Source organism: Mastigoproctus giganteus, chromosome 14 (assembly GCF_048544385.1).
Source record: "Mastigoproctus giganteus isolate SK-2022 chromosome 14, ASM4854438v1, whole genome shotgun sequence".
Taxonomy (NCBI): Eukaryota; Metazoa; Arthropoda; class Arachnida; order Uropygi; family Thelyphonidae; genus Mastigoproctus; species Mastigoproctus giganteus.
Window position 1 is genome coordinate 120532132 of NC_143588.1, and position 26437 is coordinate 120558568.

Sequence of the window (26437 nt, forward strand, 5' to 3'; positions counted from 1 at the left end):
CTTCATGCATTAAGGATCTAATTTAATTGTCTAATTAAAATAAATTAAAGTGAGATAAAAGCTAATAGCCGCGGGCGAGCGACTTTCAAAATCGTCTTCAGTTAGCACTATAGCTAACTGAAGACGATTCCGAAAGTCGCTTGCCCGCGGCTATTAGCTTTTATCTCACTTTAATTTATTTTGATTAGACAACCATAGAATGGAAAGTGCACTTTCCTTTCTTAGAAAAAATTCTAAAGCTCATAACTTAGTAATTTTTAAATTTATAATTTCTTTAATTTATTAGAATCTCATAACCACTATGTACGTGGTAAAACTTTCAACCAACTAAGCAGATTACTATGAGATGAGTGCTGAAAATTAAGCTAAGCTATATCTACGATCTAGTCATTACATCACAGCACATAAGGACTCCTTAAAATATCATCAGGCAAGTATAATTTTATTAGTGAAATAAAATTAGTAAAAAGTCACACAAAAAATTGAAAAAATGTGGATTGGGGGTGAGGAACTGTTGATGTGTTCTATGCTTACCTCAGATTTTGATATTTACTTTTACAATTCAGGCTAAACAGATTTTCTAGAAACACTAGAAAAATCCAAAACTTAGCAATCTCTATATCCCAAGCATTCCAGTTTTCAGATGCTGAACCTGTACTTGTGTTATAGAACAATAATATAAAGAAAATAAAGAAATTATTATAAATGTATATTATAATAATTTCTTTATAGATGTATAATGCTTACTTATAATAATTATTTATAATAATAATTATTATAAATGTATAATGCTTACCTCTAAACCCCAAATTGTACACGTTGTATCTATACTAGATGTCCCAAGAAGATTAGGATCAACTTCATTCCAATCAAATGACGTTAGAGGTGCACAAAAGTCAGAATTTTTGTTCTGAAAACAAAATAAGAACAAAGTAAAACTCTTTAAAACAGTTCTGGTTTCTATTCAAGATAAAAATTGTAAATAAAACTAATTTTTCTGTTAAGAATTTGAGTCATAATCTCAATTTGATTCTGCTTAATATTTTCAAAGTTCACATTAAAAAAGCAAATTCCTTCTTATGAAAAAAATTTACATCTTTTACATGAGATCATCTTTTAAAAAATATAAATATTTAGTGTTAAACTTAAGATATTTTTCATTCCACATGCAGGCATTTTTTGTATAATAAGAAGAGAATCAAGTCTCAATGCTGCTAAAAGAATCATCATCAAAATTTCTTATATGCAATGAGTTTACAGGTTATTATTAAAGGGGAAAAAAAGACTACCATATTAAATTACCAAAAAATTACCTCATCCAGCTATGTGCATATCTGTTAATTGCATGTTTAATCTGGTCGGTTCTATGGGATGAACAAAACCAGTTTCCAGGGTAGCCTTGCTATTCTCATGCGAGACCAACTAACATTCACACGAGGAGTTATTCAAGGAGGGAAATGCTGGCAGTTTATCAAACTAACTGGGAGCTAAGTGATTTTGTAATAACTGAGGGCAAAGTGGAGGAGAAATCATTGAAGTTAAACGTAAAAAATGTACCTGGAGCAAGTGGAATCTATCCAGTTATATTGGAGGCAGCAAGGGAAGTAAGCAAATCCTTAGCCATAATTATGAGAGCATCCTTAGATTCAGGGGAGGTTCCCATGGACTGGTGATGTGTAAATGTATCCCCAAGTCACAAAAGGGGTGCAAAGGGTGATACAAATAATTATAGCCCTGTTAGTTTAACTTCTGTTCTGGGGATAATAATGGAGTCACTGGTTAAAGAGGTGATACAGGATCACCTAAACAAGACTGCAGTAATAGTTCAGACACAGCATAGGTTTCTTAAGGGGAAGTCTTGTCTGACCAATTTGATTGGATATTACGATGTGGTCAAAAAGGAACTGGATGCAAAAAATAATTTTGATATCATATACTTGGTTTCCAATTTCTACAGCAGTCTTTCATGTTGCACATGGAAGACTGCTGTAGAAATTGGAGCGGTATGGCATTAAGGGCAATTTGCTGCAATGGATAAAGGGATGGTGAGGTTGAGTGGAAAATGCTAGAAAGTGGTAATAAATGGACAATGCTCTTCGTGGACTAATGTTAATTGAAACCCCCAGGGTTTGTACTAGTCTTACCTTCATCGATATCATTTATCAATAAAGGTATATCAGGCTTAATGTCCAAGTTTGCAGATGATAAAAAAGGTAGGCAGGGTTGTAAACACAGTATGCTACTGCAACAGTATCTAGAAAAGTTAGGCAGATGGACTTGAAAAGCGGCAACTGAAGTTAACATTCACAAATGCAAAGAACTGCATATAGGTAGTAGCAATCCAAGAGAAAAGGTGCCAGCTGTGTGGTACTACAGTCAAGGAGGTGGAAAATAAAGACCTAGGGGTAATTGTACAGTCAGATATGAAGTTCTCTGAGCAGAGCAGACAGACTGCCAGAGCAGGTCATGGAGTTTTGTCAATAATATATAGGAATTTTGCTAGAAGAGACAAGGAGGTGATTATCCCCTTATATAAGGCAATAGTGAGGCTAGACATTGAGTACTGCATAGAGGTCTGGAGGCCTCATTTTAGGAAGGATGTAGAGTTGCTAGAATGAGTACAGAGAAGGGCAACAAGATTGGTGAGAAGAACAAAGGAGTGCTCTTACCAAGAGAGGCTTAAGTTCTGCAAATTGCAGCATCTGGAGACTAGGCACCTGCAAGGTGATCTGATCAAAGTGTATAAGACCTTGAATGGTTTGAGGAGGCTCAATGCTGACGGGATACTTCTGCTTGCTCAGATTAAGAACCTGAAGGGGCATAGATTCAAATTGAAGAAAGACAGTTGTAGAAAAGATGTGTGGAAGTTGACTTTAACCAGCGGATAGTTCATTGCTGGAAGAGACTTCAAACTGTTGTTGTGGAAGTTGATAGCTTAAATAAATTTAAGGATGAACTAGACAAACATTTAGAGTGACCGGATGGGTGAAATAGGAAGGTTTTTTTTTTTTTTTTTTTTGGCTGATGCTGTATAAGCTTACTTTCTGGCATCATATCCTTCAACTAATACTAACTCTGCCACAAAATGAAAAAAAGTCCATACAAGTTCCTCAAGACATTATTGGTGGTGGTGGTAAAGGATACAAGAAAGCATGCTTATAGCATTATCAAGGGTGAAAAAAAAGCCAGCACTTCCCATTTTACTTGTCCATCCCACCTCTAATGATTTATCTATAGTTATTTGATTTTATTTAAACTTCTCAACTCCACATAGAAGTTTTTCAACAATCCACCACCCACTGGCATGAAGGCAATTTCCACACATTTGAACCCTAACCATCCTTTCAAAATTTGAATATATGACCTCTCACGTGTGTAGTCTTAGCATGAGGAAGAATCCCATTAGCACTGAGTTTATTCAATTCATTCAAAGTCTTAAACACTTCGATCAGATTATCTCAGGCGCCTAGTATTATATATATATATATATATAAAAATGTTCTTTTTTATACCCCAGCACGACCACCAGGTCAGTGGAATTTATAATAAATCAATCAATACAAATGTTAATCATAATTAGCAGTCGCGGGCTTGAACTGTGGTCCACTCAAAGAGCACGTCTTACTGCACTCGTGCTCTTGACCATTCAGCTACGTCAGGCCTAGCTAGACAAACATTTGGAGTTAGCAGATGGGTGAAATGGGATTTTTTTTGGTTGATGCTGTATAAGCTTGCTTGCATCATATGCCTCAACTAATGCTAATTTCTCAGCCTTTCTGCCTAATTTTTCTATCTTGTTTCAGTACTTTTACCTTGATTACTGTCATTAATCACCCTGCCAACTTTATCTGCAAAATTAGACATTTAAGCTTGAGAGATATTTTCATCAATATCATTAATAAATATGGAAAGCGACAATGGGCCCGCACTACACCCTGGGAAACTCCACTAATAACATTAGTCCATGAAGAGCAGTGTCCATTGATAACCACTCTGTCTTCTTCCAATCAAACATCCCTTTTCTCCACAGCAGTAACTTGTCCTTAATGCCACACTGCTCTAATTTATACAGCAGTCTTATGTGCTCAAAAGTTTCGTGATAGCCAAGTATATGACATCAAAATTATTTTTTGCATCCAGTTCCTTTGTTACTGCATCATAGTATCCAATTAGATTGGTCAGGCAAGATTCCTCTTAACAAATCCAAGCTGTGACTGCAGTATAAGTGCATTCCTGTCTAAATGATCCTGCATTATTTCTTTAACCAGTGATTATATTATCTTCCCTGGAACAGAAGTTAAGCTAATTCAATTACTCACGTCACCTTTTGATCCCCTTTGTGAATTGGGGGTACATTCACACATCTTCAGTCCATAGGGACATTTCCTGATTTCAAAGATGCTCTCATAATTATGCTAAGGATCTGCTTACTTCTTTTACTGGCTCCTCTAATATAACTGGATAGATACCATCCATCCCACATGCCTCTTTTACATTTAGCTTCTACAATTTCTTCTCAATTTTCTACTCAATTATCACAAAATTATTCAGCTCCTCACAAAAAACTGACTATAAATAAAGAAAACTCCTAAAAATTCCCTAACAATCCCTAAAACTCCTCATGTGTGAATGCAGATGCAAAATACCCATTCAGTTTGCCAGCAACCTGGTCAAGATCATATACAGTCAATCCATTAATATCAGAACCACTATAATTTAATCCCTTCCTTCTACTATTTATATAGCATACTTTGCAAGAGTATTGTCATAATCTGCCTTAGCTTGCTAACCTCCTTTGTGACTTAATTGTAGACTAGTATAGATCTACTGTACACATCATCTGTATCACTTGTTAATTTATATACATCCCATGCATTTTTCTTCTCTGCTACTAGTGTCATCAGTTCATCTGACAAGCATTTAGGTCTGAACCTTGACCGATATCTTTTTATTGATATAAAAGGCCTAGTAGCTTATACGATTACTTCCCTGAATGCTCCCCATTTAAAATTTGCAGCTGGTAACAAATTTTTTTCCCACTGAAAAGAACTTAGGAATTGTCTAAGACCACTGTAATTCACCCTCAATAAAAGTAAAATCCCTTCCCTTTACCACTGACAGTAGTTATTAAATAAATTCCACCTCAATATATTATGATCACTGTCACCTAATGTGTCAGTGGTCCCCTATCTGGACATTCTTAATGCATGAAGAGTTACTACTGATAATTAGATTGAGAGTATTGCTTTCTTTTGTTGACTGTCTAACATGCTGATGTAGAAAACAATCACCTAATAAATCCACTAGTCTTGTTACTGTGTTCCAAACTGAATTCCAACCAAAGATCTTTTCTGACTGTCATTACTCGTGCTTGTTGCACCATCTCCACTCCAAATTATTACTGGTTGCCTTCCATTGGATCTATTTTTGGTTTTTAGGGGGTTATCCTTTTTCATTAGGAAAGGTAGTGCTGTTGAATTTAATGGTATCTTTACTGATCCTGCTGTCCCTCCAAAATTGGATTAAACATGCTGACAGATAGCAACCTCACTGGAAACTTTGAAGGGTAGTCATATTTTGATTTTTTCCAACAGCTACTATTTTCAGTAAAACCACTTTAAATTGGTTTTTTCTTGGTTTATTTACATCTTTCATTTTGACATGGATGTCTTAATTCAAAGTTATTTTATTTTCATCTCTGATACTGATGTCTGTCTATATGGTGTTCAGGAGAACTCTTCCCAAACTCTTTTCAACTGTGTACTTTATGAAGTCTTTGAAAACAGCTGTTCAATATTACTGGACCTATCACGACTGATCACAAAGATTTTGTGAATAACAAAACAAACTTCCAAGCCCTGTAGAACTTTGCCCCAAAGTGTTCACCTTAAGAAAAACTCATACACAAACTGCTGTAACTTAGACTTTCATTTTTTGGTATGACGAAGCTTTTTTTTTTTTTTTTTAAACTGCTGTAATAACTTACAAACCGATTTGTCTTTATACTTTGTTACTACTTGAATTTGTTTGTGATTCTTACATTCATAATTTTTTAAATGTAACCCGAATATTTAGACTTTAATACCTGATTTTGGTTTATTGTATTGATTACATACATACATACTAGTACTAACATAACCTGACCCATTAATTTGGAAAAATTATGTGTGTGTATATATAATTTTTTTTTTCTTTTAATCAAAGCCTGGGCAGGTTGCGCTCTCGCTCTCTCTCTCTCTCTGACTGTTAGATGAGCAGAATTTGGCTCACCTCCACAACACCATGTGGAAGTGAGCTGAGCTGTTGTGGTTAGATTACACCTCAGTTGTAGCCCAACTTCCCAAGGTGTAGACTCACAAGAAGCAGGCATTCCAGATGCTTATACAAGCTGGTGACTAAGCAGCCAGAAAAAAACAAACAACAAACAGAAAAACACTGCACAAACATAACATTACAAAGTACCTTGGTGAAGTTGAACTAACGTTCCAGTGCCACTGTACATATCCTTTCTGTACATATTGTACTTCCCATAAATTTTATTATTCAAATTCTGAATCCTGTATGTCTGGGTGACACCATGACTATATCCCAACAATGTCTTAACATTTGGCAATTTCATCAGTACTTTAAATTTATTTACTATGCTCTTATCATTAGTATACAGAAACAGGTATATGAGTAAACTTGTAACTGTTTTCATTCTTAGTAACCCTAACAGACACCATGTATTTGCTTGTTCTAAAAGGACCCCAGGCAAGTCCTGAAATCAACAACACTTTCCAAGGTGTTGCAAGTTCTAACAGAAGCAGTGCAAGAATCACTTGAACTGCCTGCAGCTACTGTTAATCTATGTCTGCGTATCCTCCCAAGCTAGCAGTTTTCCAACCCACCTAACACCACCTTGATAGCCTCAGCAAATATCATTGGACCTGTTCTATTTAAGGGTCCCCTATCCCTGTAGGAACACACTCTCTTGTTAACAAGTACAAACCTCAATAAGAAAAATTCTACCCCCATAAACTTTGCACAGTGTCTCAAGGACTGAATTAATTGACAAAGCTCTCATGTACTCCCTCCTATTATGTCTGGGCAGGATTGAAGACACTAGCAATTTCAATCTCAACATTGCTCTGTATTTGTTCAGAGTTGATGGGGTTCAAACTATAGAATTTTTCACACAATTAACAACTATAATTTCCTTTATCTTGTGGAAAAGAGGACAGGAGGGTGGAGAGTGCAATGTTGGCATTAGTCGAGGCATATGATACAAGAAAGCAAGCTTATACAGCATCAGCCAAAAAAAAAAACCTTCCCATTTCATCCATTCAGTCACTCCAAACGTTTGTCTAGCTCAGCCCTAAATTTATTTAACCTATCAACTTCCACTCCTCAATTTGAATCTATTTCCCCCTCAGGTTCTTAATCTGAGCAAGCGGAAGTATCCCATCAGCACTGAGCCTGCTCAAACCATTCAAGACCTCGTACACCTCGATCAGATCACCTCGCAGGTGCCTAGTCTCCAGATGCAGCAACTTGCAGAACTTAAGCCTCTCTTGGTAAGAGCACTCCTTTGTTCCTCTCACCAATCTTGTTGCTCTTCTCTGTACTCATTCTAGCAACTCTACATCCTTCCTAAAATGAGGCCTCAAGACCTGTATTCAGTAATCAAGGTGTGGCCTGACAACTGCCTTATACAAGATGATAACCAATTCCTTGTCTCTGCTAGCAAAATTCCTATATATCATTGACAAAACCCCATGACCTGCCCTGGCAGCCTGTCTACATTGCTCAGAGAACTTAATATCTGACTGCACAATTACTACCAGGTCTTTTTCATTCTCCACCACCCTGACTGTAGTACCACACAGTTGGTACATTTCTCTTGGGTTGCTGCTATCTATATGCAGTACTTTGCATTTGTGAATGTTAAACTTCAGTTGCCACTTGTTAGCCCATCTGCCTAACTTTTCTAGATACTGTTGCAGTAGCATACTGTTTTTACAACCCTGCCAACTTTTGAATCATCTGCAAACTTGGACATTAAGCCTGATATACCTTCATTGATAAATACACAAAACAGCAATGGGTCCAGCACCAAATGCTGAGGGACTCCACTAATAACAATAGTCCACATAGAGCAGCGTCCATTTATTACCACTCTCTGCCATCTCCACTTAACAATCCCTTTATCCATTGCAGTAACTTTCCCTTAATACCATACCACTCCAATTTGTGCAGCAGTCTTCCATTTGCAACACTGTCAAAACTTTCCTGAAACCCAAGTATATGATATACTTGGGTTTCAGCGACTCAGAAGCCTATGGTAGATATAAGTTAATCTGTAATCAGGTCACAAAGGAGGTTCGGCAGGTGAAGGCAGATTACGAGAAATCCTTGGCAAAAGATGCTAAGAAAAACAGCAAGGATTTCTTTACTTATATAAACTCTAAAAGGAAGGGGATGAATCTGATTGGTTCACTTGACATCGATGGTTCGACTGTTGATGATCCTGCTCAGATAGCAAACAAACTGAATAAGTATTTTGCATCTACATTCACACATGAGGAGTTATTAAGGTTTGAAAATGGCAGAAGGTTATCAAATTGTAGCAGGGTGCTTAATGATCTTGTAATAACTGAGAGCAAAGTGGAAGAGAAATTGTTGAAGTTAAATGTAAGAAAAGCACCTGGGGTGGATAGGATCTATCCAGTTATATTAAAGGAGGCGGCAAAGCAACTAAGCAAACCCTTAGCCATAATTATGAGAGCATCCTTGGAGTCAGGGGAGGTTCCCACGGACTGGAGATGTGCAAATGTATCCCCAATTCACAAAGGAGGATCGAAGGGTGACACGAGTAATTACAGACCAGTTAGTTTAACTTCTGTTTCGGGTAAAATAATGGAGTCGCTGGTTAAAGATGCATTGCAGGATCATCTAGACAAGACTGCAGCAATAATTCAGACACAGCATGGGTTTGTTAAGGGAAAGTCTTGTCTGACAAATTTGATAGGATATTATGATGTGGTTACAAAGAAACTGGATGCAAAAAATAATTTTGATATCATATATTTGGATTTCAGGAAAGCTTTTGACACTGTTGCGCATGGAAGACTATTGTACAAATTGGAGCAGAATGGTATTAAGGGTAAGTTGCTACAATGGATAAAAGGATGGTTAAGTGGGAGAAGACAGAGGGTGGTAATTAATGGGTGCTGCTCTTCTTGGACTAATGTTATTAGTGGAGTCCCACAGGGTTCGGTATTAGGTCCACTGTTGTTTTGTATATTTATCAATGATATTGATGAAGGTATATCAGGCTTAATGTCGAAGTTTGCAGATGATACAAAGATTGGCAGGGTTGTTAATGACAGTAATGGCAGTGTGCTACTGCAACAGGATCTAGATAATTTGGGCAGATGGGCTAAGAAGTGGCAACTTAAGTTTATCCTTGACAAATGTAAAGTACTGCATATGCATAGAAGTAACCCCAGAGAAACGTACCAACTGTGTGGTACTACACTTAAGGTGGTAGAAAATGAAAAAGACCTGGGAGTAATTGTGCAAGCAGATATGAAGTTCTCTGAGCAATGTAGACAGGGTGCCAGGGCAGGTCATGGGGTTTTGTCAATGATATATAGGAATTTTGCTAGCAGGGAAAAGGAGGTGATTATCCCTCTGTATAAGGCAATGGTCAGGCCACGCCTTGAGTACTGCGTACAGATCTGGAGGCCTCATTTTAGGAAGGATGTAGATTTACTTGAGCGTGCACAGAGAAGGGCAACAAGATTGGTGAGGGGAATGAAGGGATCCTCTTACCAAGAGAGGCTTAAGTTCTGCAAATTGCAGTGGCTGGAGACTAGGCACCTGCGCGGTGATCTGATTGAGGTATATAAGGCCTTGAATGGGTTGAGCATGCTGAATTCTGATGGGATCCTTCCACTTGTTCAGATTACGAACCTAAGGGGGCATAAATTCAAATTAAGAAAAGACAGATGTAGAATAGATGTGCGGAAATTTGCCTTTAGCCAGCGGGTGGTTAATTGCTGGAACAAACTTCCGTCTGTCGTTGTGGAAGTTGATGGGTTGAATAAATTTAAGGAGGAACTGGACAGGCATTTGGAGGGAATAGTGTGATTTTTTTTTTTTTTCCTTTTGGCTGATGCTGCATAAGTTCATACATTTGCTTTCTTGCATCACATGCCACTACTACTACTATATCAAAATTATTTTTTTGTTGCATCCAGTTCCTTTGTGACTACATTGTAGTATCCAATCAATTTGGTCAAGCAAGACTTTCCCTTAACAAACCCATGCATCTCAACTATTATTGCAGTCTTGTATAGGTGATCCTGTATCACCTTTTTAACCAGTGAATCCATTCTTTTTCCCAGAATGAGGTTAAACTAACAGGTCTATAATTATTTGTCACCCTTTGCACCCCCTTTGTGAATTGGGGATACATTTGCACATCTCCAGTCATGGGGACCTCCCCTGACTCTAAGGATGCTCTCATAATTATGGCTAAGGGTTTTCTTTCTTCACTTGCAACCTTCTTCATTATAACTGAATAGGTTCCATCTGCCGTGGGTTTCTTTTTTATGCTTAACTTCCACAATTTCTCCTCTACTTTGCTCTCAGTTATTACAAAATCACTTGTCTCCAAGTTTGAGTTTGATAAACTTCTGGCATTCCCCTTCTTGAATAACTCCTCATGTGTGAATGTAGATGCAAAATACTCATCTCATTCAGTTTATCAGCTACTTGAGCAGAATCATCAACAGTCGAACTGTTTTTCTTTGCATCCTTTGCCAAAGATTTCTCGTAATCTGCCTCGCCTGCCTAACCTCCTTTTTAACTTGATTACAGACTAGCTTATATCTCCTGATAATTTATATGCATCCCATGCATTTTTCTTTTCTGCCACGAGTCTCATTAATTCATCCAACATCCATTTAGGCCTGAACCTTGAACAGTATTTCTTAGTTGGCATGAAAGGCCTAGTAGCCTCCAAGATTAATTCCCTGAAGGCTTCCCATTTAGAATTCAATGTTGGTAACATCATCAGTTGATCCCACTGCATAGAATTTAAAAACTGTCTGTGACCACTGTAGTCACCTTTACGAAAACAAAAACTCTTCCCTTTACCCTTGATGGTAGATACATCTTTAAGTAAATCCCACATCGGTACACTGTGATTACCATCACCTAGTGGTTCCTTTATCTGTAATTTCTTAATGCATGAATAATCACTGCTGATAATCAGATCAAGAGTATTGCTCCCTCTGGTTGCCCCTGAAATATGTTGCTGTAGAAAATAATCCTCCAATAAATCAACAAAAGTCTTGCTAGCTTCCAAGCGACCAACCCACAAGTTCCAGTCAATATCTGGAAAGTAAAAATCCCTCATTACAAGAAATTCTGATTTACTGGCCCATTCTATTTCTCTGCACAACTGTTCATTGTACTCATCAGAGTCATTAGGCCTATAACATACTCCTATTCTCATTTTCCCTTTCCCTGTGTTTATGTCACGCCAAACAGACTGAACATTGCACTGTCCACCCGTGTCAACTGGATGCACTTCCTTAGATTTTATGTATCTCTTAACTAACAGCATATCCCCTCCTCCCTTCCTACCCTGTTTGTCCTTTCTGTACACATTGTACTCCCCAAATTCCAATTCTGCACTGCTTATATCTGTGTGACACCATGTCTCTGATATCCCAACAATATCTGCTTATGTCTTGATCAGCACTTCAAATTCATCAATTTTATTTACTATACGTCTAGCATTAGTGTACATGCAAGTATACATGCACTTGTTCTTACTCTTACTTACCCTAACACAGCCCATGTATTTACTTTTTCCACGATGACTCCCAGCAGCTCTTGAAATCCCCAGCAACTTGCTCTATAGGTTACTGCTCATTACAATAGAAGCAGTGCAAGAATCACTTGTGCCTCTGCCTCCGCCTACCGTTAATTTTTTTTTTTTGTCTGTGAATCCCCCCAATCTTGCAGTTTTCCAACGGACCTAACACTGCCTTGATAGCATCAGCAAATATTCTTGCCCCATTCTATTTAAGGATATCCCGTCCCTGTAGAAGCAGGCTCTCCTGTTAGCAAGCACAGACCATGCTGAAAAAAATTCTACCCCACGAGCCTTGCACATTCTCTCCAGGTCCAAACTGATTAATAAGGCTCTCATCATACACTACCTCCTATTGTGTCTGGGCAGAATTGTAGACACTTTCAAATTTAACCCCAACTCTTGACTTTTTTCCACCATTGACTTGTACTTGTTAAGTAATCTGCAGATCTCTTAATGTCATTAGTGTCAACACGTACAACAATATCACTTTTTGTGCCCTTAAAAGATGATATCTGCCCTACAACGTCATCAACTTTTGCTCCTGGCAGACATACCATGTTGGATCAGATTGGTATGACGCTGGGAAGGCAAAAATGAGTGTTATAGCTCTAATGACTCTGAACAATACAACTGAGCAGCTGTACGCAGAAATAGAGTGGGACAGGAAATCAGAATGTCTTACAATGTAGAATTTTTTAAATTCCCAGATATTAACTGGAACTTGTAAGCTGGTTCTCACAGACTAGCAAGACTTCTCGTGGATTTATTGAATGACTGTTTTCTACAACAGCATGTTGGAGAGACAACAAGAGGGAGTAATACTCTTGACCTGATTATCAGCAGTGATTAATCAAGCATTACGAATCTGAAGAAAAAAGAACCACTAGGTGGCAGGGTTTTTGCTTTTGCAATGGTCTCTGACAGTTTTTAAGTTCTATAAAGTGGGACCAACTGATGATGTTACCATTAGCAAATTCTAAATGGAAAGCATTCAAGGAATTAATCGTAGAAGCTACTAGGCTTTTCATACCAACTAAGAAATACTCTTCAAGGTATAGGCCTAAAATGGATGCAAAGATGAACTGATGAGACTCACGGCAGAGAAGAAAAATGCATGGGATACATATAAATTATTAGGCAACACAGAAGCTTATGGTAGATATAAACTAGTCTGTAATCAAGTCACAAAGGAAGTTGGACAAGCAAAGGCAGATAACGAGAAATCTTTGACAAAGGATAAAAAAAAAAAAAAAAAAACACAGCAAAGACTTCTTTACTTATGTAAACACTAAAAGGAAGGGGATGAATCAAATTGGTCCACTTGACATTGATGGTTCAATTGTTGATGATCCTGCTCAGATTGCTGGAACAAACAAATGTGCAAATGTAAATGCAATTTGCATTTACATTTGCACATGAGGAATTCTTTAGGGAAGGACATGTCAAAGTTTAGCAAACTCAGACAGAAAGGTAAATGTTTTTGTAATAACTGAAAAGAAAAGTATAAAAGAAATTGTTGAAAGTTAAATATAAGGCACATGGAATCTATCCAATTATATTAAGTGAGACAGCAAAGGAAGTAAGCAAACCCTTAGCCATAATTATGAGAGCATACTTGGATTTAGAGGAGGTCCCCACAGAATGGAATGTGCAAATGTATCCCCAATTCACAAGGGAGATCGAAGGGTGACAAGTATTTGCAGACCTGTTAATTTAACTTCTGTTCCATGAAAAATAATGGAGTTACTGGTAAAAGAAGTAATGCAGGATCATCTAGGCAAGGATACAACTATACTTCAGATGCAGGGCCAAGTTTGTTAAGAGGAAATCTTGTCTGACCAATTTAAATGGATACTGTAACGTGGTCATGAAGGAACCGGATGCAAAAAATAAATTCCGATATCACATACTCGGATTTCAGGAAAACTTTTGATACTGTTGCTCATAAAAGACAGCTGTACAAGTTGGAGCAGTGTAGCATTAAGGGAAAGTTGCTGTTATGGATAAAGGGATGGTTGAGTGGGAGAAGACAGTGTAGTAATCAGTGGACACTGCTATTTGTGGACTAATGTAATTAGTGGAGTTCCCCAGGGTTCAGTGTTGGGCCAATTGTTTTTTTATGTTTAATGTCCAAGTCTGAAGATGATACAAAGGTTGGCAGAGTGGTTAATAACAGTAATGACAGCTACTGCAACAGGATCTAGAAAAGTTAAGCAGATGGGCTGAGAAATAGCAATCAATGTTGAACATTGAAAAATGTAAAGTACCGCATGTGGATAGCAGTAACCACAGAGTAATGTTAACAACTGTGTGGTACTACACTTACGGTACTGGAAAATGAAAGACTTGGGGGTGATAGTGCAGTCAGATATGAAGTTCTCTGAGCAGTGCAGACAGGACAGCTCATGAGGTTTTGTCAATTATGTACAAGAATTTGCTAGCAGGGATAAGGAGGTGATTATCCCATTGCATAAGGCAATGGTCAGGCCAAACAAATCTGGAGGCCTCATTTTAGGCAGAATGTACAGAGAAGGGCAATAAGATTGGTGAGGGAAACAAAGAGGTGCTCTTACCAAGAAAGGCTTCAGTTCATCAAACTGCAGCATCTGGAGACTAAGCACCTGTGTGGTTATCTGGTTGAGGTGTTTAAAGCTTTAAATGGTTTGAGCAAACTTAACATTGATGGGATTCTTCCCCTTACTCGGACTACACATATAAGGGGGCACAAATTCAAATTGAGGAAGGATAGTTGTAGAACTGCTGTGTGGAAATTTGCCTTCAGCCAGCAGGTGGTTGATTGCTGGAACAAACTTCCATCTGTTGTTGTGGAAGTTGACATCCTATGATAAGAATTTCCTAAATTTATGTACCATAACAAGATTAATTTTAAAATAGCAAAAAGCTTAATTTACAGTACTCACCACATATGATCCGTTTTGGCGTAATGAAAATTAAAAAAAAGCATGGTTGTGTGAATTAGAAACTTAAATGATATGAATGGAACGTGACTGTTGTGTGGTTGTAATTATGATTACAATTTAAAAGAATCAAGCTACTTGCTCAAAAAAAGGGAAGTGCACATCCCGTTTCTTGGTTGTCATATATAAGACCTGTGTGTTAACACTGATAAGGTAAGTAGTTGATGAAAAATCCCAGGGGCTCGGCACACCCAGGGTCCTGACCTGGATATCATCATTCTTCTCTCTCTCTCTCTCTCTCTCTCTCTCTCTCTCTCTCTCTCTCTCGGGAATTTTTTTTTTTTTTTTGGCTGGTGCAGCATAAGCTTCAGGCTTCCTTGCACCATATAGTTAATAATAATAAAGCTAATAGTCAACAAACAGGTATCTTTTGAACTTTTCATCTTCAGTTAGCATTGCGTGGTAGAGAACACGAAGTATTTAAAGGAAGTTTATTTCCCATGATGCAGTTCAGTACATGCCGAAATTTCACGTGTGTTAAGTTCCATATAGGGGGCAGGTTCATGGGGAGTTTAGTGTTTAACACATTTAATGAAGTGTATCGCTGAAATCATTCGATAACGAGAGCTTTGTGTTTAAGGATTTCGTAATTGGAATTCAATTTAATAAGTGTAATTGCCGAATCAATTAACAAATTAAGATGATACATTAAGGAGACTTAAAGCTGACAAACAAATCAGCCTATACACTCTTCAACAGATAGGTATTTGTAGCAATATTCTACCCCACGTATTTGGAATCACTAAACTCCACAAACAAGGTTACCGTGTTAAGACCGATTGTTTATTTAAAAAATTTTGCCTTTGCCAATCTCTCTACATTCCTTGTTAAAATTATATCACCTCTCATGAGGTTTTCTCAATTTAGAGTAAATAACACTAAACAGGCCCACGAACGCATAACTTCTGTCTCCATTTCAGACGATGATATTTTAGCATCATTTGATGTCGTCTCCTTATACACAAAAACGTACACATTGAGTCTACCTTACAAGACTTGAGACAGTTATGAGTAACTCTCTCAAGTCTTGTAATGACACTTTAATCAAGGGTACAAACTTGAATGTAAATAGTATCACAGACCTTACATTGCTTCTATTAAATGCGAAACACTTTCATTTTCAAACCAAGATTTACGAACAGATATATGGCCTCCCCGTGGGCCTGGAAATCTTGGTCCCTTTGTCCGAGATCTATCTAGCCTCAATTGAGCAAAAAATACTCCAACTGTTTTTCTCAAACATCAAGTTATACATGAGATATGCTGACGACATATCACTGATAGGTAACAAGTCAACCATTGATACACTTCTTAATACATTCAATACCATACATGAGGCTTAAATACACTCTTGAAGTGGAAACAGAGAATAAAATCAACTTTCCTAACTTTACCATATACAAAACAGGAACAAGATTAGCCACTAAAATCTATAGGAAAAGTACACTACAGGTAAATATTTATACTTTTATTTGCACCCATTGAACATAAAAAGAGCAGTTCTCTATAATTGAATTTATAATGCCATTAAATACAGTTCCACACATGAAGATTTATCCAGAGTTACAATATCTCACAGAGATTCATAGCCAGAAAATATCCACCACAATTAATTAAAGAAACCACCTTCAAAGCTGAATATAGAATTAACACCCCAAATAATTTAAAACGTGATAAATAATTATGAATTCACATTGTCCTTCCCTTTCATAATCAATACACTAAATGACTCAGTCATGTTTTTAGGAACACAGATATAATGCTGACGTTTTCATCATACAAACTGGGTTCTAAGTTCAACACATATAAAGAGACAAGTATTCAATGTAAGACTTTAATAATATCATATATTTGATAAGATGCCAATCCAACTGTACAACGTGTTACACAGAAAGTACTACGGCAAAATCTGGCACTTCCAAGACATCTAATACACGTGCATATTATCACTTCAACAGTTTCAAACAGTTTGGTTGGTTTTGAAATTCAAAACCAACTAAACACATACAGAACACGCACAAAATGTCCATTCCTGTAATCACGATCTGTTAATTGATTCGGCAATTACAGTTATTAAACTGAATTCAAATTAAAAAATCCTTCAACGCGAAGCACTCATTATTGAATGGTTTCAGTGATACACTTCATTAAATGTGTTAAACACTAAATTCCCCATAAACCTGTTCCCTATTTGGAAGTTAACACATGTGAAATTTTGGCATGTACTGAACTGCATCACGGAAAATAAACTTCCTTTAAATACTTCGCATTCTCTACCACACAATGCTAACCGAAAACGAAAAGTTCGAAAGTCGTCCTTTTACGACTACAGGCAGTTCTCGCTTTACGAGGTTTTTTTTTTTTTTTTTTTTTCCAAAGTATCAGGTATCAACAAAATCAAAAATATGAACATTAATTGTAAAAAATGAATGTTAAACATTCATAAATACCGCATTTCAAACCTTGCGCATAGCTATACAATATTAATCCGTTACCATCATATCGTGAAAATATCATAAAGCGAACCCAATAACACATTGTTTTTTTGTAATTCGTTCCACAACCTCGGAAGTTGAAATTTTTGCTACTATATAACTCTCTAAATGGTAATTTTTATAGTGTAAATTGTATTAGTTACGAATTCAAATCATTAAAATGCACTACACTTTCATCGTTATCATATATTCTGTTATAAGAACCAATTTTGAATGCCTTTGTGACATTTTTCTAAAACATATTTCTGGAAGTCATGACCATAAAACAATAAAAACAATTTGCACTTTCTGGTTTATTGGGCTTTTCTATTACTGCAAGCAATTATAAATGGGTAGTAAATGCGACGTTATTGCATTTGCAAAAATACTGATAGCTGGAATTGTGTGTTTTTTTACGTTATTATGGTGAAATGTGTTTCCCCTTTACTGAAATCTTCAATCATATAAAAAACAAATAAATTTTCAGAATCTTCTCTTCATTCTTTTTTAATTTTAAGCATCATAAACTTGTTACTCCGCGTAAATCGTGTTAGTTGCAATTTGTGCATTCCATTAAAATATGCTTATGCATCTACTGAAATTTATAAAAAAAAATAGATTATCTTGGAAACAAGTGACTCTTGAAGCATTTCCGAAGAAGACTACTCCTTGTGCAACAAACCAAGGAGTGCCGAGCCAATAATAAGTGACCAACGAGTGTACATTTAGTCGATGATGAAGAATAACCATTCTTCAAAATTTGTAAGTCATAAATAATTTCTTTATTATTATAATTTGCTTGATTTTACAGGCTACATTTTAATTTCTTTGGATAAATCAACAATCATTGTTTAAACGCGGTAGATGACTTTCATCAACTGGTGAAATACCACCACTTTGCTTATTGGAGGCTTGAAGTGGTGAAACCCATGTTTAAGTCTCTAGAGCAAAGTTTCCAGCATCCCCCTCCCCCCTACTTCTCCTTCAACCCATGCACGGTACTAAGTACTATAGGTTTTGATACCTTTTGTGTTTGGGGTTTTCATAAAAAAAAAAAAAAAAAAACTAATTAGCTAACTAATTTCATTGTTGAGAATGTAACCCCTATTTTTAACATTATGTCTATGAGAAAAAAATTCCCGCTTTACAAGTTTTTGCTTTACGAGCGCGCTAGGAATGAATTAACTCGTAAAGTCGAGAACTATCTGTATTAGCTTTTTTCATCAACTACTTATCTTATCAGTGTTAACACACAGTTCTCATATATGACAACCAAGAAGCAGGATGTGCACTTCCCCTTTTTTTGAGCAAGTATCTTGATTCTTTTAAATTGTAATCATAATTACAACCACACAACAGCCATGTTCCATTCATATCATTTAAGTTTCTAATTCACACAACCATGCTTCTTTAATTTTCATCACACCAAAACGGATCATATGAGGCAAGTACTGTAAATTAAACTTTTAGCTATTTTAAAAATAAATGAAGTTGATAGCTTTAATAAATCCAAGGAAGAACTAAACAAATTATTAGAGGGAATGAATAGATGAAATGGGAAGTTTTTTTTTTTTTTCTTTTGCTGATTCTGTATAAGCTTGCTTCCTTGCATCATTTGTCACTACTAATGATAACAGTTGTTGGATAATTAGTTATGTATAATAAGCAGTCAATTTCTTTCAAAAGTATAAATTGTAAAAAAAAAACAAAAAAAAAACAAAGTGCAATATTAATACTATAATGCTAAATCTAATTAAGTTGATAATTTTTAATAATCACAATATACAGTTTGTTTGTTTGTTGTTTGGTTTTTAGGAGCATTAGCAACTAAGGCCATATTGCTCCAAGAATATGTGTTGGTCATTCCCTGACCTTTCCACATCCTCTGTATTTGGTGGCAACGGGCTCGAACCCCGGTCTAATCAAGAAGCGTGTGCTACGCACTGCTGCTCCTTCCCACCTGGCTACGGAGGCGCCAATATTATATACAGGAATATGTCATTGTAAAGGAAAGAGAAAATTACTGTAGAAATTAAGGCATATATGATCCATTACTTTATATTTCATGCGAAGTAACTATTGTTTTTTTTGTTTTTTTTTATGAAAAGGAATATGCTCTCTCTCAGCATATTCATTTTCATACTAGTTTGCATTATAACTAAATGTAACTGGCACCAACAATAAAATGTTGAGTGGAATTGTACACAATTATTGCATTGCAACATGTTCCATGTAGTGAAACACAATGTATTTGGTACAGAGAGAAGAGAGCTTTGTAGAGAGGAAAACAGCTGTTAACCTTAAACGTACTGGTAAAACCAAAGTTCGGTAAATTATATTTGTGTGAGTTTATTAAAGTTAAATAAATATTGCAGAATGTGGCTTTTGTGTTGCTGATTAATGGAAGTCATCATTAGCATTAGTAAAAGCACACGATGCAAGAAAGCAAGCTTATATCGCATCAGCCAAAAAAAAAAACTTTAATTTCACCCATCCAATTGTCCAAATGTTTGTCCACTTCTGCCCTGAATCTATTTAGCATTAGTAGAGGCATTTGATGCAAGAAAGCAAGCTTATGCAGCATCAGTCCAAAAAAAAAAATAAATAAATAAATAAAAAATAACCACTTCCACTTCACCCCTCTGTTCGTTCGAAATACCTGTCCAGCTGAGCCTTAAACTTATTTAGGCTATCAACTTCCACGACAAGGGATGGAAGTCTGTTCCACCAACCAACCACCCGCTGGCTAAAGGCCAATTTCCTCACGTCTATCCTACATCTGTCTTTCCTCAATTTGAATTTATGCCCTCTCAGGTGATTATTCTGAGCAAGAGGAAGAATCCCATCAGCATTGAGCATGCTCAAACCATTCAAGGCTTTATACACTTCTATCAGATCACCTCGCCGGTGTCTAGTCTCCAGACACTGTAATTTGCAAAACTTAAGCCTTTCTTCGTAAGAGCTCGTTCGTTGTTTGGTTTTTAGGAGCATTAGCAACTAAGGCCATATTGCTCCGGGAATATGCGGTGGTCATTCCCTAATCTTTCCGCATCCTCCGTATTTGGTGGTGTCGGGCTCGAACCCCGGTCTAATCAAGAAGCGTGTACTATGCACTGCTGCTCCTTCCCACCTGGCTACGGAGGCGCCCATCTTCGTAAGAGCACCCCTTGTTCCATTCACTAATCTTGTTGCCCTTCTCTGTACTCGTTCCAGCATCTCTACATCCTTCTTGAAATGAGGCCTCCAGACCTGTATACAGTACTCTAGGTGTGGTCTGACCATTGCCTTATACAAGTGAATAATCACCTCCTTATCCCTGCTAGAAAAATTCCTATATATCATTGACAATACACCATGAGCTACTCTTGCAGCCCGTCTGCACTGCCAAGAAAACTTCATATCTGCCTGCACAACCACCCCCAGGTCCCTTTTATTCTCTACCACTGTCAGTGTAGTACCACAGAGTTGATACGTTGCTCTGGGGTTGCTGTTTCCCATATGTAGTACTTTACATTTGTCAATGTTAAATTTCATTTGCCACCTCTCAACCCATCTGCTCAACCTTTCCAGATCCTGTTGCAGTAACATAGTGTCAGTAGTGTCCTTGACAACCCTGCCAACCTTCGTATCATCTGCAAACTTGGACATTAAGCTTGATATACCATCATCAATATCATTTATAAATACAGAAAACAATAATGGACCCAATACTGAACTCTGAGTGACTCCACTAATAACATTAGTCCACGATGAGCAGTGTCCATTGATTACCACTCTGTCTTCTCCCCCTCAACCACCCCTTTATCCAAAGCAGCAATTTGCCTCCAATGCCACACTGCTCCAATTTGTGCAGCAGTCTTCCATGTGCAACAGTATCAAAAGCCTTTCTAAGATCCAAGTATATAATATCAAAGTTATTCCCTACATCCAGTTCTTTTGTGACTGCATCATAGTATCCAATCAAATTGGTCAGGCAAGACTTCCCCTTAACAAAACCATGCTGTGTCTGAGCTATAACTGAAGGTTATAGCCGTATTTAAGCTATCAAACTTCTACAACGACAGATGAAAGTTTGTTCCAGCATTCAACCACATGCTGACTAAAGGCAAACTTCCACACATTTATCCTACAACTGTCTTTCCTCAATTTGAATTTATGCCCTCAGGCAATTATTCTGAGCAAGAGAAAGAATCCCATCAGTATTGAGCATGCTCAAACCATTCAAAGCTTTATACACCTCAATCAGATCACCTCACAGGTGTCTAGTCTCCAGACAATGTAATTTGCAAAAAAACTTAAGCCTTTCTTCGTAAGCACAACCCTTTGTTCCATTCACTAATCTTGATGCCCTTCTCTGCACTCGCTCCAGCAGCTCTACATCCTTCCTAAAATGAGGCCTCCAGACCAGTATACACACTCAAGGTGTGGCCTGACAGGGCCTTACTGCCTTATACAAGGGGATAATCACCTCCTTGTCACTGCTAGAAAAATTCCTGTTTATCATTGACAAGACACGATGAGCTACACTTGCAGACTGTCTGCACTGCTCAGAAAACTTCATATCTGCCTGATTGATTTGATTTTTGATTTGGTAGTTGTTGGCGCATCAGCTTCTGTGGCCATATTGCACCTCCCAAGGTTTTTGCAGTACTGTGATCCAAGCCCGAGGCGGGAATCGAACCCGCAACCTTTGGGTTGCCGGGCAGGTACTTTACCCACTCGGCTAGCCCAGTCGGCATATATCTGCCTGCACAATTACCCTCAGGTCCTTTTCATTCTCTACCACTGTCAGTGTAGTACTACACAGTTGATAGGTTACTGCTTCCCATATGCAGTACTTTACATTTGGCAATGTTAAACTTCAGTTGCCACCTCTCAGGGCATCTGCTCAACTTTAGTCTGTTGCAGCAACGTACTGTCATTAGTGTCATTAACCATGCCAACCTTCGTATCGTCTGCAAACTTGGACATTAAGCCTGATATACTATCATCAATATCATTAATAAATACAGAAAACAACATTGGACCCAACACTGAACTCTGATGGGACCCCACTAATAACATTAGTCCACGAAGAACAGTGTCCATTGATTATCACTCTGTCTTCTCTCACTCAACCATCCCTTTATCCATAGCAGCAATTTGCCTTCAATGCCACACTGCTCCAATTTGTACAGCAGTCTTCCATGTGCAACAGTATCAAAAGCCTTTCCAAGATCCAAATATGTAATATCAAAATTATTCTTTGCATTCAGTTCCTTTGTGACCACATCATAGTATCCAATCAAATTGGTCAGACAAGACTTCTTCCCCTTAACAAAACCATGCTGGGTCTGAGGTATAACTGAAGTATTGTCTAGATGATCCTGCAATGCTTCTTTAACCAGTGCCTCTATTAATTTCCCTGGAACAGAAGTTAAACTAACAGTAATTACTGTTAGTTTAACTAACAGTAATTACTTGTGTCACCCTTTGTCCTCCTTTGTGAATTGGGGTCACATTTGGACATCTCCAGTCCATGAGTACCTGCCCTGAGTCCTAGGAAGCTCTCATAATTATGGATAAAGGTTTGCCAACTCCTTTAATATAACTGGATAGATCTCATCCACCCCAGGTGCCTTATGTTTATCTTCAACAATTTCTCCTCCACTTTTCTCTCCGTTATTACAAAATCATCTAGCTCACTGCCAGAGTTTAATTCACCTGGCATTCCCCTCCCTGAATTACTCCTCATGTGTGAATGTAGATGCAAAATACTCATTTAGTTTGTTAGCTACGTGGGCAGGATCATCAACAGTTGAACCATTGATATCCAGTGGACCAAAGTTAGTACAGTTAAAGCTTTCACCGAGAAAGCAAGTATTTTCAAACTGTTTGGACCATTTAAGGAGATCCTTCTCAACACACAGTTAATGAAAAATACAAATTTATATAAAATAAAGACAATCAATTTTGATCACATGCCAATATCAATACTTTTCAATCCTCCAGTTCTTACACAAAAGCATTAGGCTGATGTTGCACTTATAACATTCTAAACAACCTTCAGATCAGGGCCATTCAATTAGTCTGTTAAATTAGCCACTTCGGTGAAGTTCAAAGATCTGGTGAGCAACTATAATTATATATATATATTTTTTTAATTTAAATATTAAAGGTTATTTGTCTGCCTAGGCATTATTAATAAACACAGGGAATCTAGAAAAAGAAAAATCAGTGGTCAAATAACTCAAGTTATATTAAGATGTTAAGTAAATAATAACAATGAAGAAATATTTCAGTTATTAATATAGGCCAGTCATGGGTCAAGAAGCACATTGCAGGTCAGAGGTAGCCAATCAAGAAGTAACTGAATAATACTACTTTAGATAAAAAAAAGATTAAAAAAAAGATTAAAAAAAAAAAACTGAAGTAACTTTAGTGTTTGTAAAAAAAAAAAATACAGCAACTTTCAACCATTTGTATCAGACCTGGAAAAATAAACAAATATCAAAGATTCAGGCAGATTATTTCACAACTGAATAAATAACGTACTGGGACACATTCCACCTTCAAAGATTTCTTTCATTTTTCACTATTTCTGTATAAAACTCTGACTAACAAACATAAAATGTGATACATATAAATCTATGTATCACATTTTATGTGATATTCTGTTTCTCAAAAATCCAAGAAAAATTTTTGAAAGTTTTTTTTCTCCACCATTTTATGACAAGTTATATGTTACTTTATTAATAAAATGTGTTACACAGAAATGGTATTGAACTAACATTATTTAAGAGGCATTCCAATCTTGTCTCTGCGTCACCAGCTCTCCATACTCTCAGATAGTCACCACTTGTTGCCAACAAATCTGGATACATTCCTTTTGTGTCTGGAATCCACATGATTTTTGTAGTAGGATATGGATGATCAAATGTGCTTTTTGCTGTAAATTCTGACGTTTCTTCATCTAAAGATACTATCTGAACCTAAAAATAATTATTAGAAGGTATGCTTAGCAATTATTAGTTAGAATATATCACTAAATAAAAATAATAGTATTAGTAAATAATATAAATAATAAATAAAAATAGTAAAAATAAAATAACATTAAAAAATAGTACAGCATGCAAACTATTTACATATAAGTAGTTGAAGATTGAATCAAACACAGTTTTTAGTCTTATATTCACAAAAGACTCACTGAAGAGGACTAAAAGTAATTTTAGTCCTCTTCAATGAGGTCTTGATATAAATTATCAAATCTTTATTGCTTAAATTCAGCCCATTAAAATAATAGTTTGTCTGTACATAAAAAATGATGCAAGTAGAAGTTTTGATGGCTATGGCCAAATATCAGAAATGCTAGTCATATTCACGAAAGCCCTTGCTTTTCATTATGCTAAAAATAAAGAACAAATATTTTTTTTCATTTCATGTTTATTTTGCGATATTAGCTCATTAACATGAGCTAATATCACAAAATAAAACAGATTTTTAAAAACCAATTTCCATTGTATAATGTGGACTACACATAGGCACTAGCATTTTGAAGATGGAAAAATTGTAGTTAACATTCACAGGCTTTTATGATAATTAATTTAGATAATAATTGAGTCACATTTTAAAAAATAAATTATAAATTCAGTTATTCTTATTCTTCACCTTTTCTTTAGCTATATTTGGTGCCTAATGGAATTTGGCACTTTCACCATACCTTAGTCACATCACTGGACAAAAATGGATCTTTAAATAGTTAATATTTAACACACATTTACAAGAATGGAGATTGTAATTATATTCACTTATGTATCCCCAACCCAGAAAACATGGAAGTTGATGTTGCAATTTTTCCACATGCTACTTAATGTCTTCAGTGACTTATGGGAAAACCCTAAACAATCATTACCTGCAATGTCAGTGAGGTCAATAAGTCATTCAGCATATATAATTTCAAAATTATGAAGCATGCTTTTCATCATTTCAGAATATACAAGAAATATGCTGAAACGATGACTGGGAGAGAAGAATTTCCTAACTTTACCAGAAAAGGACTGGATATTTATAAATTTCCATGCAAACACACAGGAACACAAGAGAGAGTGCAAAAAGGTGAGTGACACTAAGCGGGTGTTACTCTGCAACACAGGTTTTAAGAATAAGTGGCAAAATGCCAACAGAACCTAAATGTTTCTTAGCATCATGGCTGTTCAGAATTTTTGTTTTTCTAGCAGAAAGACAAGGAAGACATTCAACGGAATGTATTCATTATGGTAGAAGTTTCATTTATAAAACATATGATAGGCACATGCTGCCCTTGATACAAATGTAATTAGTTTTATTAACTCTTGAAAACAACATACAGCCACTCCCCAGCTTATGTAATACTTGACTTACAGAAATTCAACTTTATGTAAGTTTTTGCCAGCTGGTGCACAACTTAAAATTGTGGAAATGTAATTTGCATCCCATAGGAATAAATGGATATCCTGAAAAAGGCCTCTGAGGTTGGGAAAATTCATATTTTAGTATTAAATCAGCTCACACCAACCATAAGAATAAGTATTTACTGTAACTAAAATATTTATTTACATATTAAAATAAAATAAATATTTACAAAAACTGCTATTATATTAAATATACATGTAAAAACATTAAAACTGTGATAAAATCCTTGAGATAAAATACACTAAAATAAACCGGATTAAAAGCGATAAAAATCTCTGGAGCTTTCGGAAGCTTGCGCTCCCTTCCTCAGCAGTAACAAAACTTCCTGCAGCACGTCCATATATAACAGGCTCACGGTACCTATACACGTGGTGCAGTCGGCGTATGGTCTGAACTGGAAGCGGAAATAGCTCGGGAACGTGTTAAGCAAAACCGTTCATCCGTACTTAGGATAATAGTTTCAAACGGAGGATGCATACGCATACCTCTGTCCCTATTCATAATATTGTGGTCAGATGAACAGATTCGTAGGCTCTCGAGCCATTTACGGTTCCAGAACCCATGCGCTCGATCCATGATAACCGCATCCTCTGGGGAAATTTGATGCTGCTTCTCCCAAAAATGTTCGGCCACAGCAGACTTATTGTAATCAGCAGTTTTTATAGCATTTGAATGCTCCCCCA

The 26437-nt window shown here is 36.6% G+C and overlaps 1 protein-coding gene across 5 annotated transcripts in view; it reads right to left on the reverse strand.

Annotated features, from left to right (window-relative positions):
- wap (DDB1 and CUL4 associated factor wap) overlaps positions 1 to 26437 on the reverse strand; it is a 270305-nt gene that overhangs the window by 160142 nt on the left and 83726 nt on the right. For all 5 annotated transcript variants that reach the window (XM_090388983.1, XM_090388979.1, XM_090388980.1 and 2 more), the window contains 2 exons: positions 24095 to 24295; positions 797 to 910 (listed from right to left, as the gene is read on the reverse strand). In XM_090388983.1, the coding sequence (XP_090245109.1) occupies positions 797 to 910; positions 24095 to 24295 (315 nt within the window). The remainder of the gene's footprint in view (positions 1 to 796; positions 911 to 24094; positions 24296 to 26437) is intronic.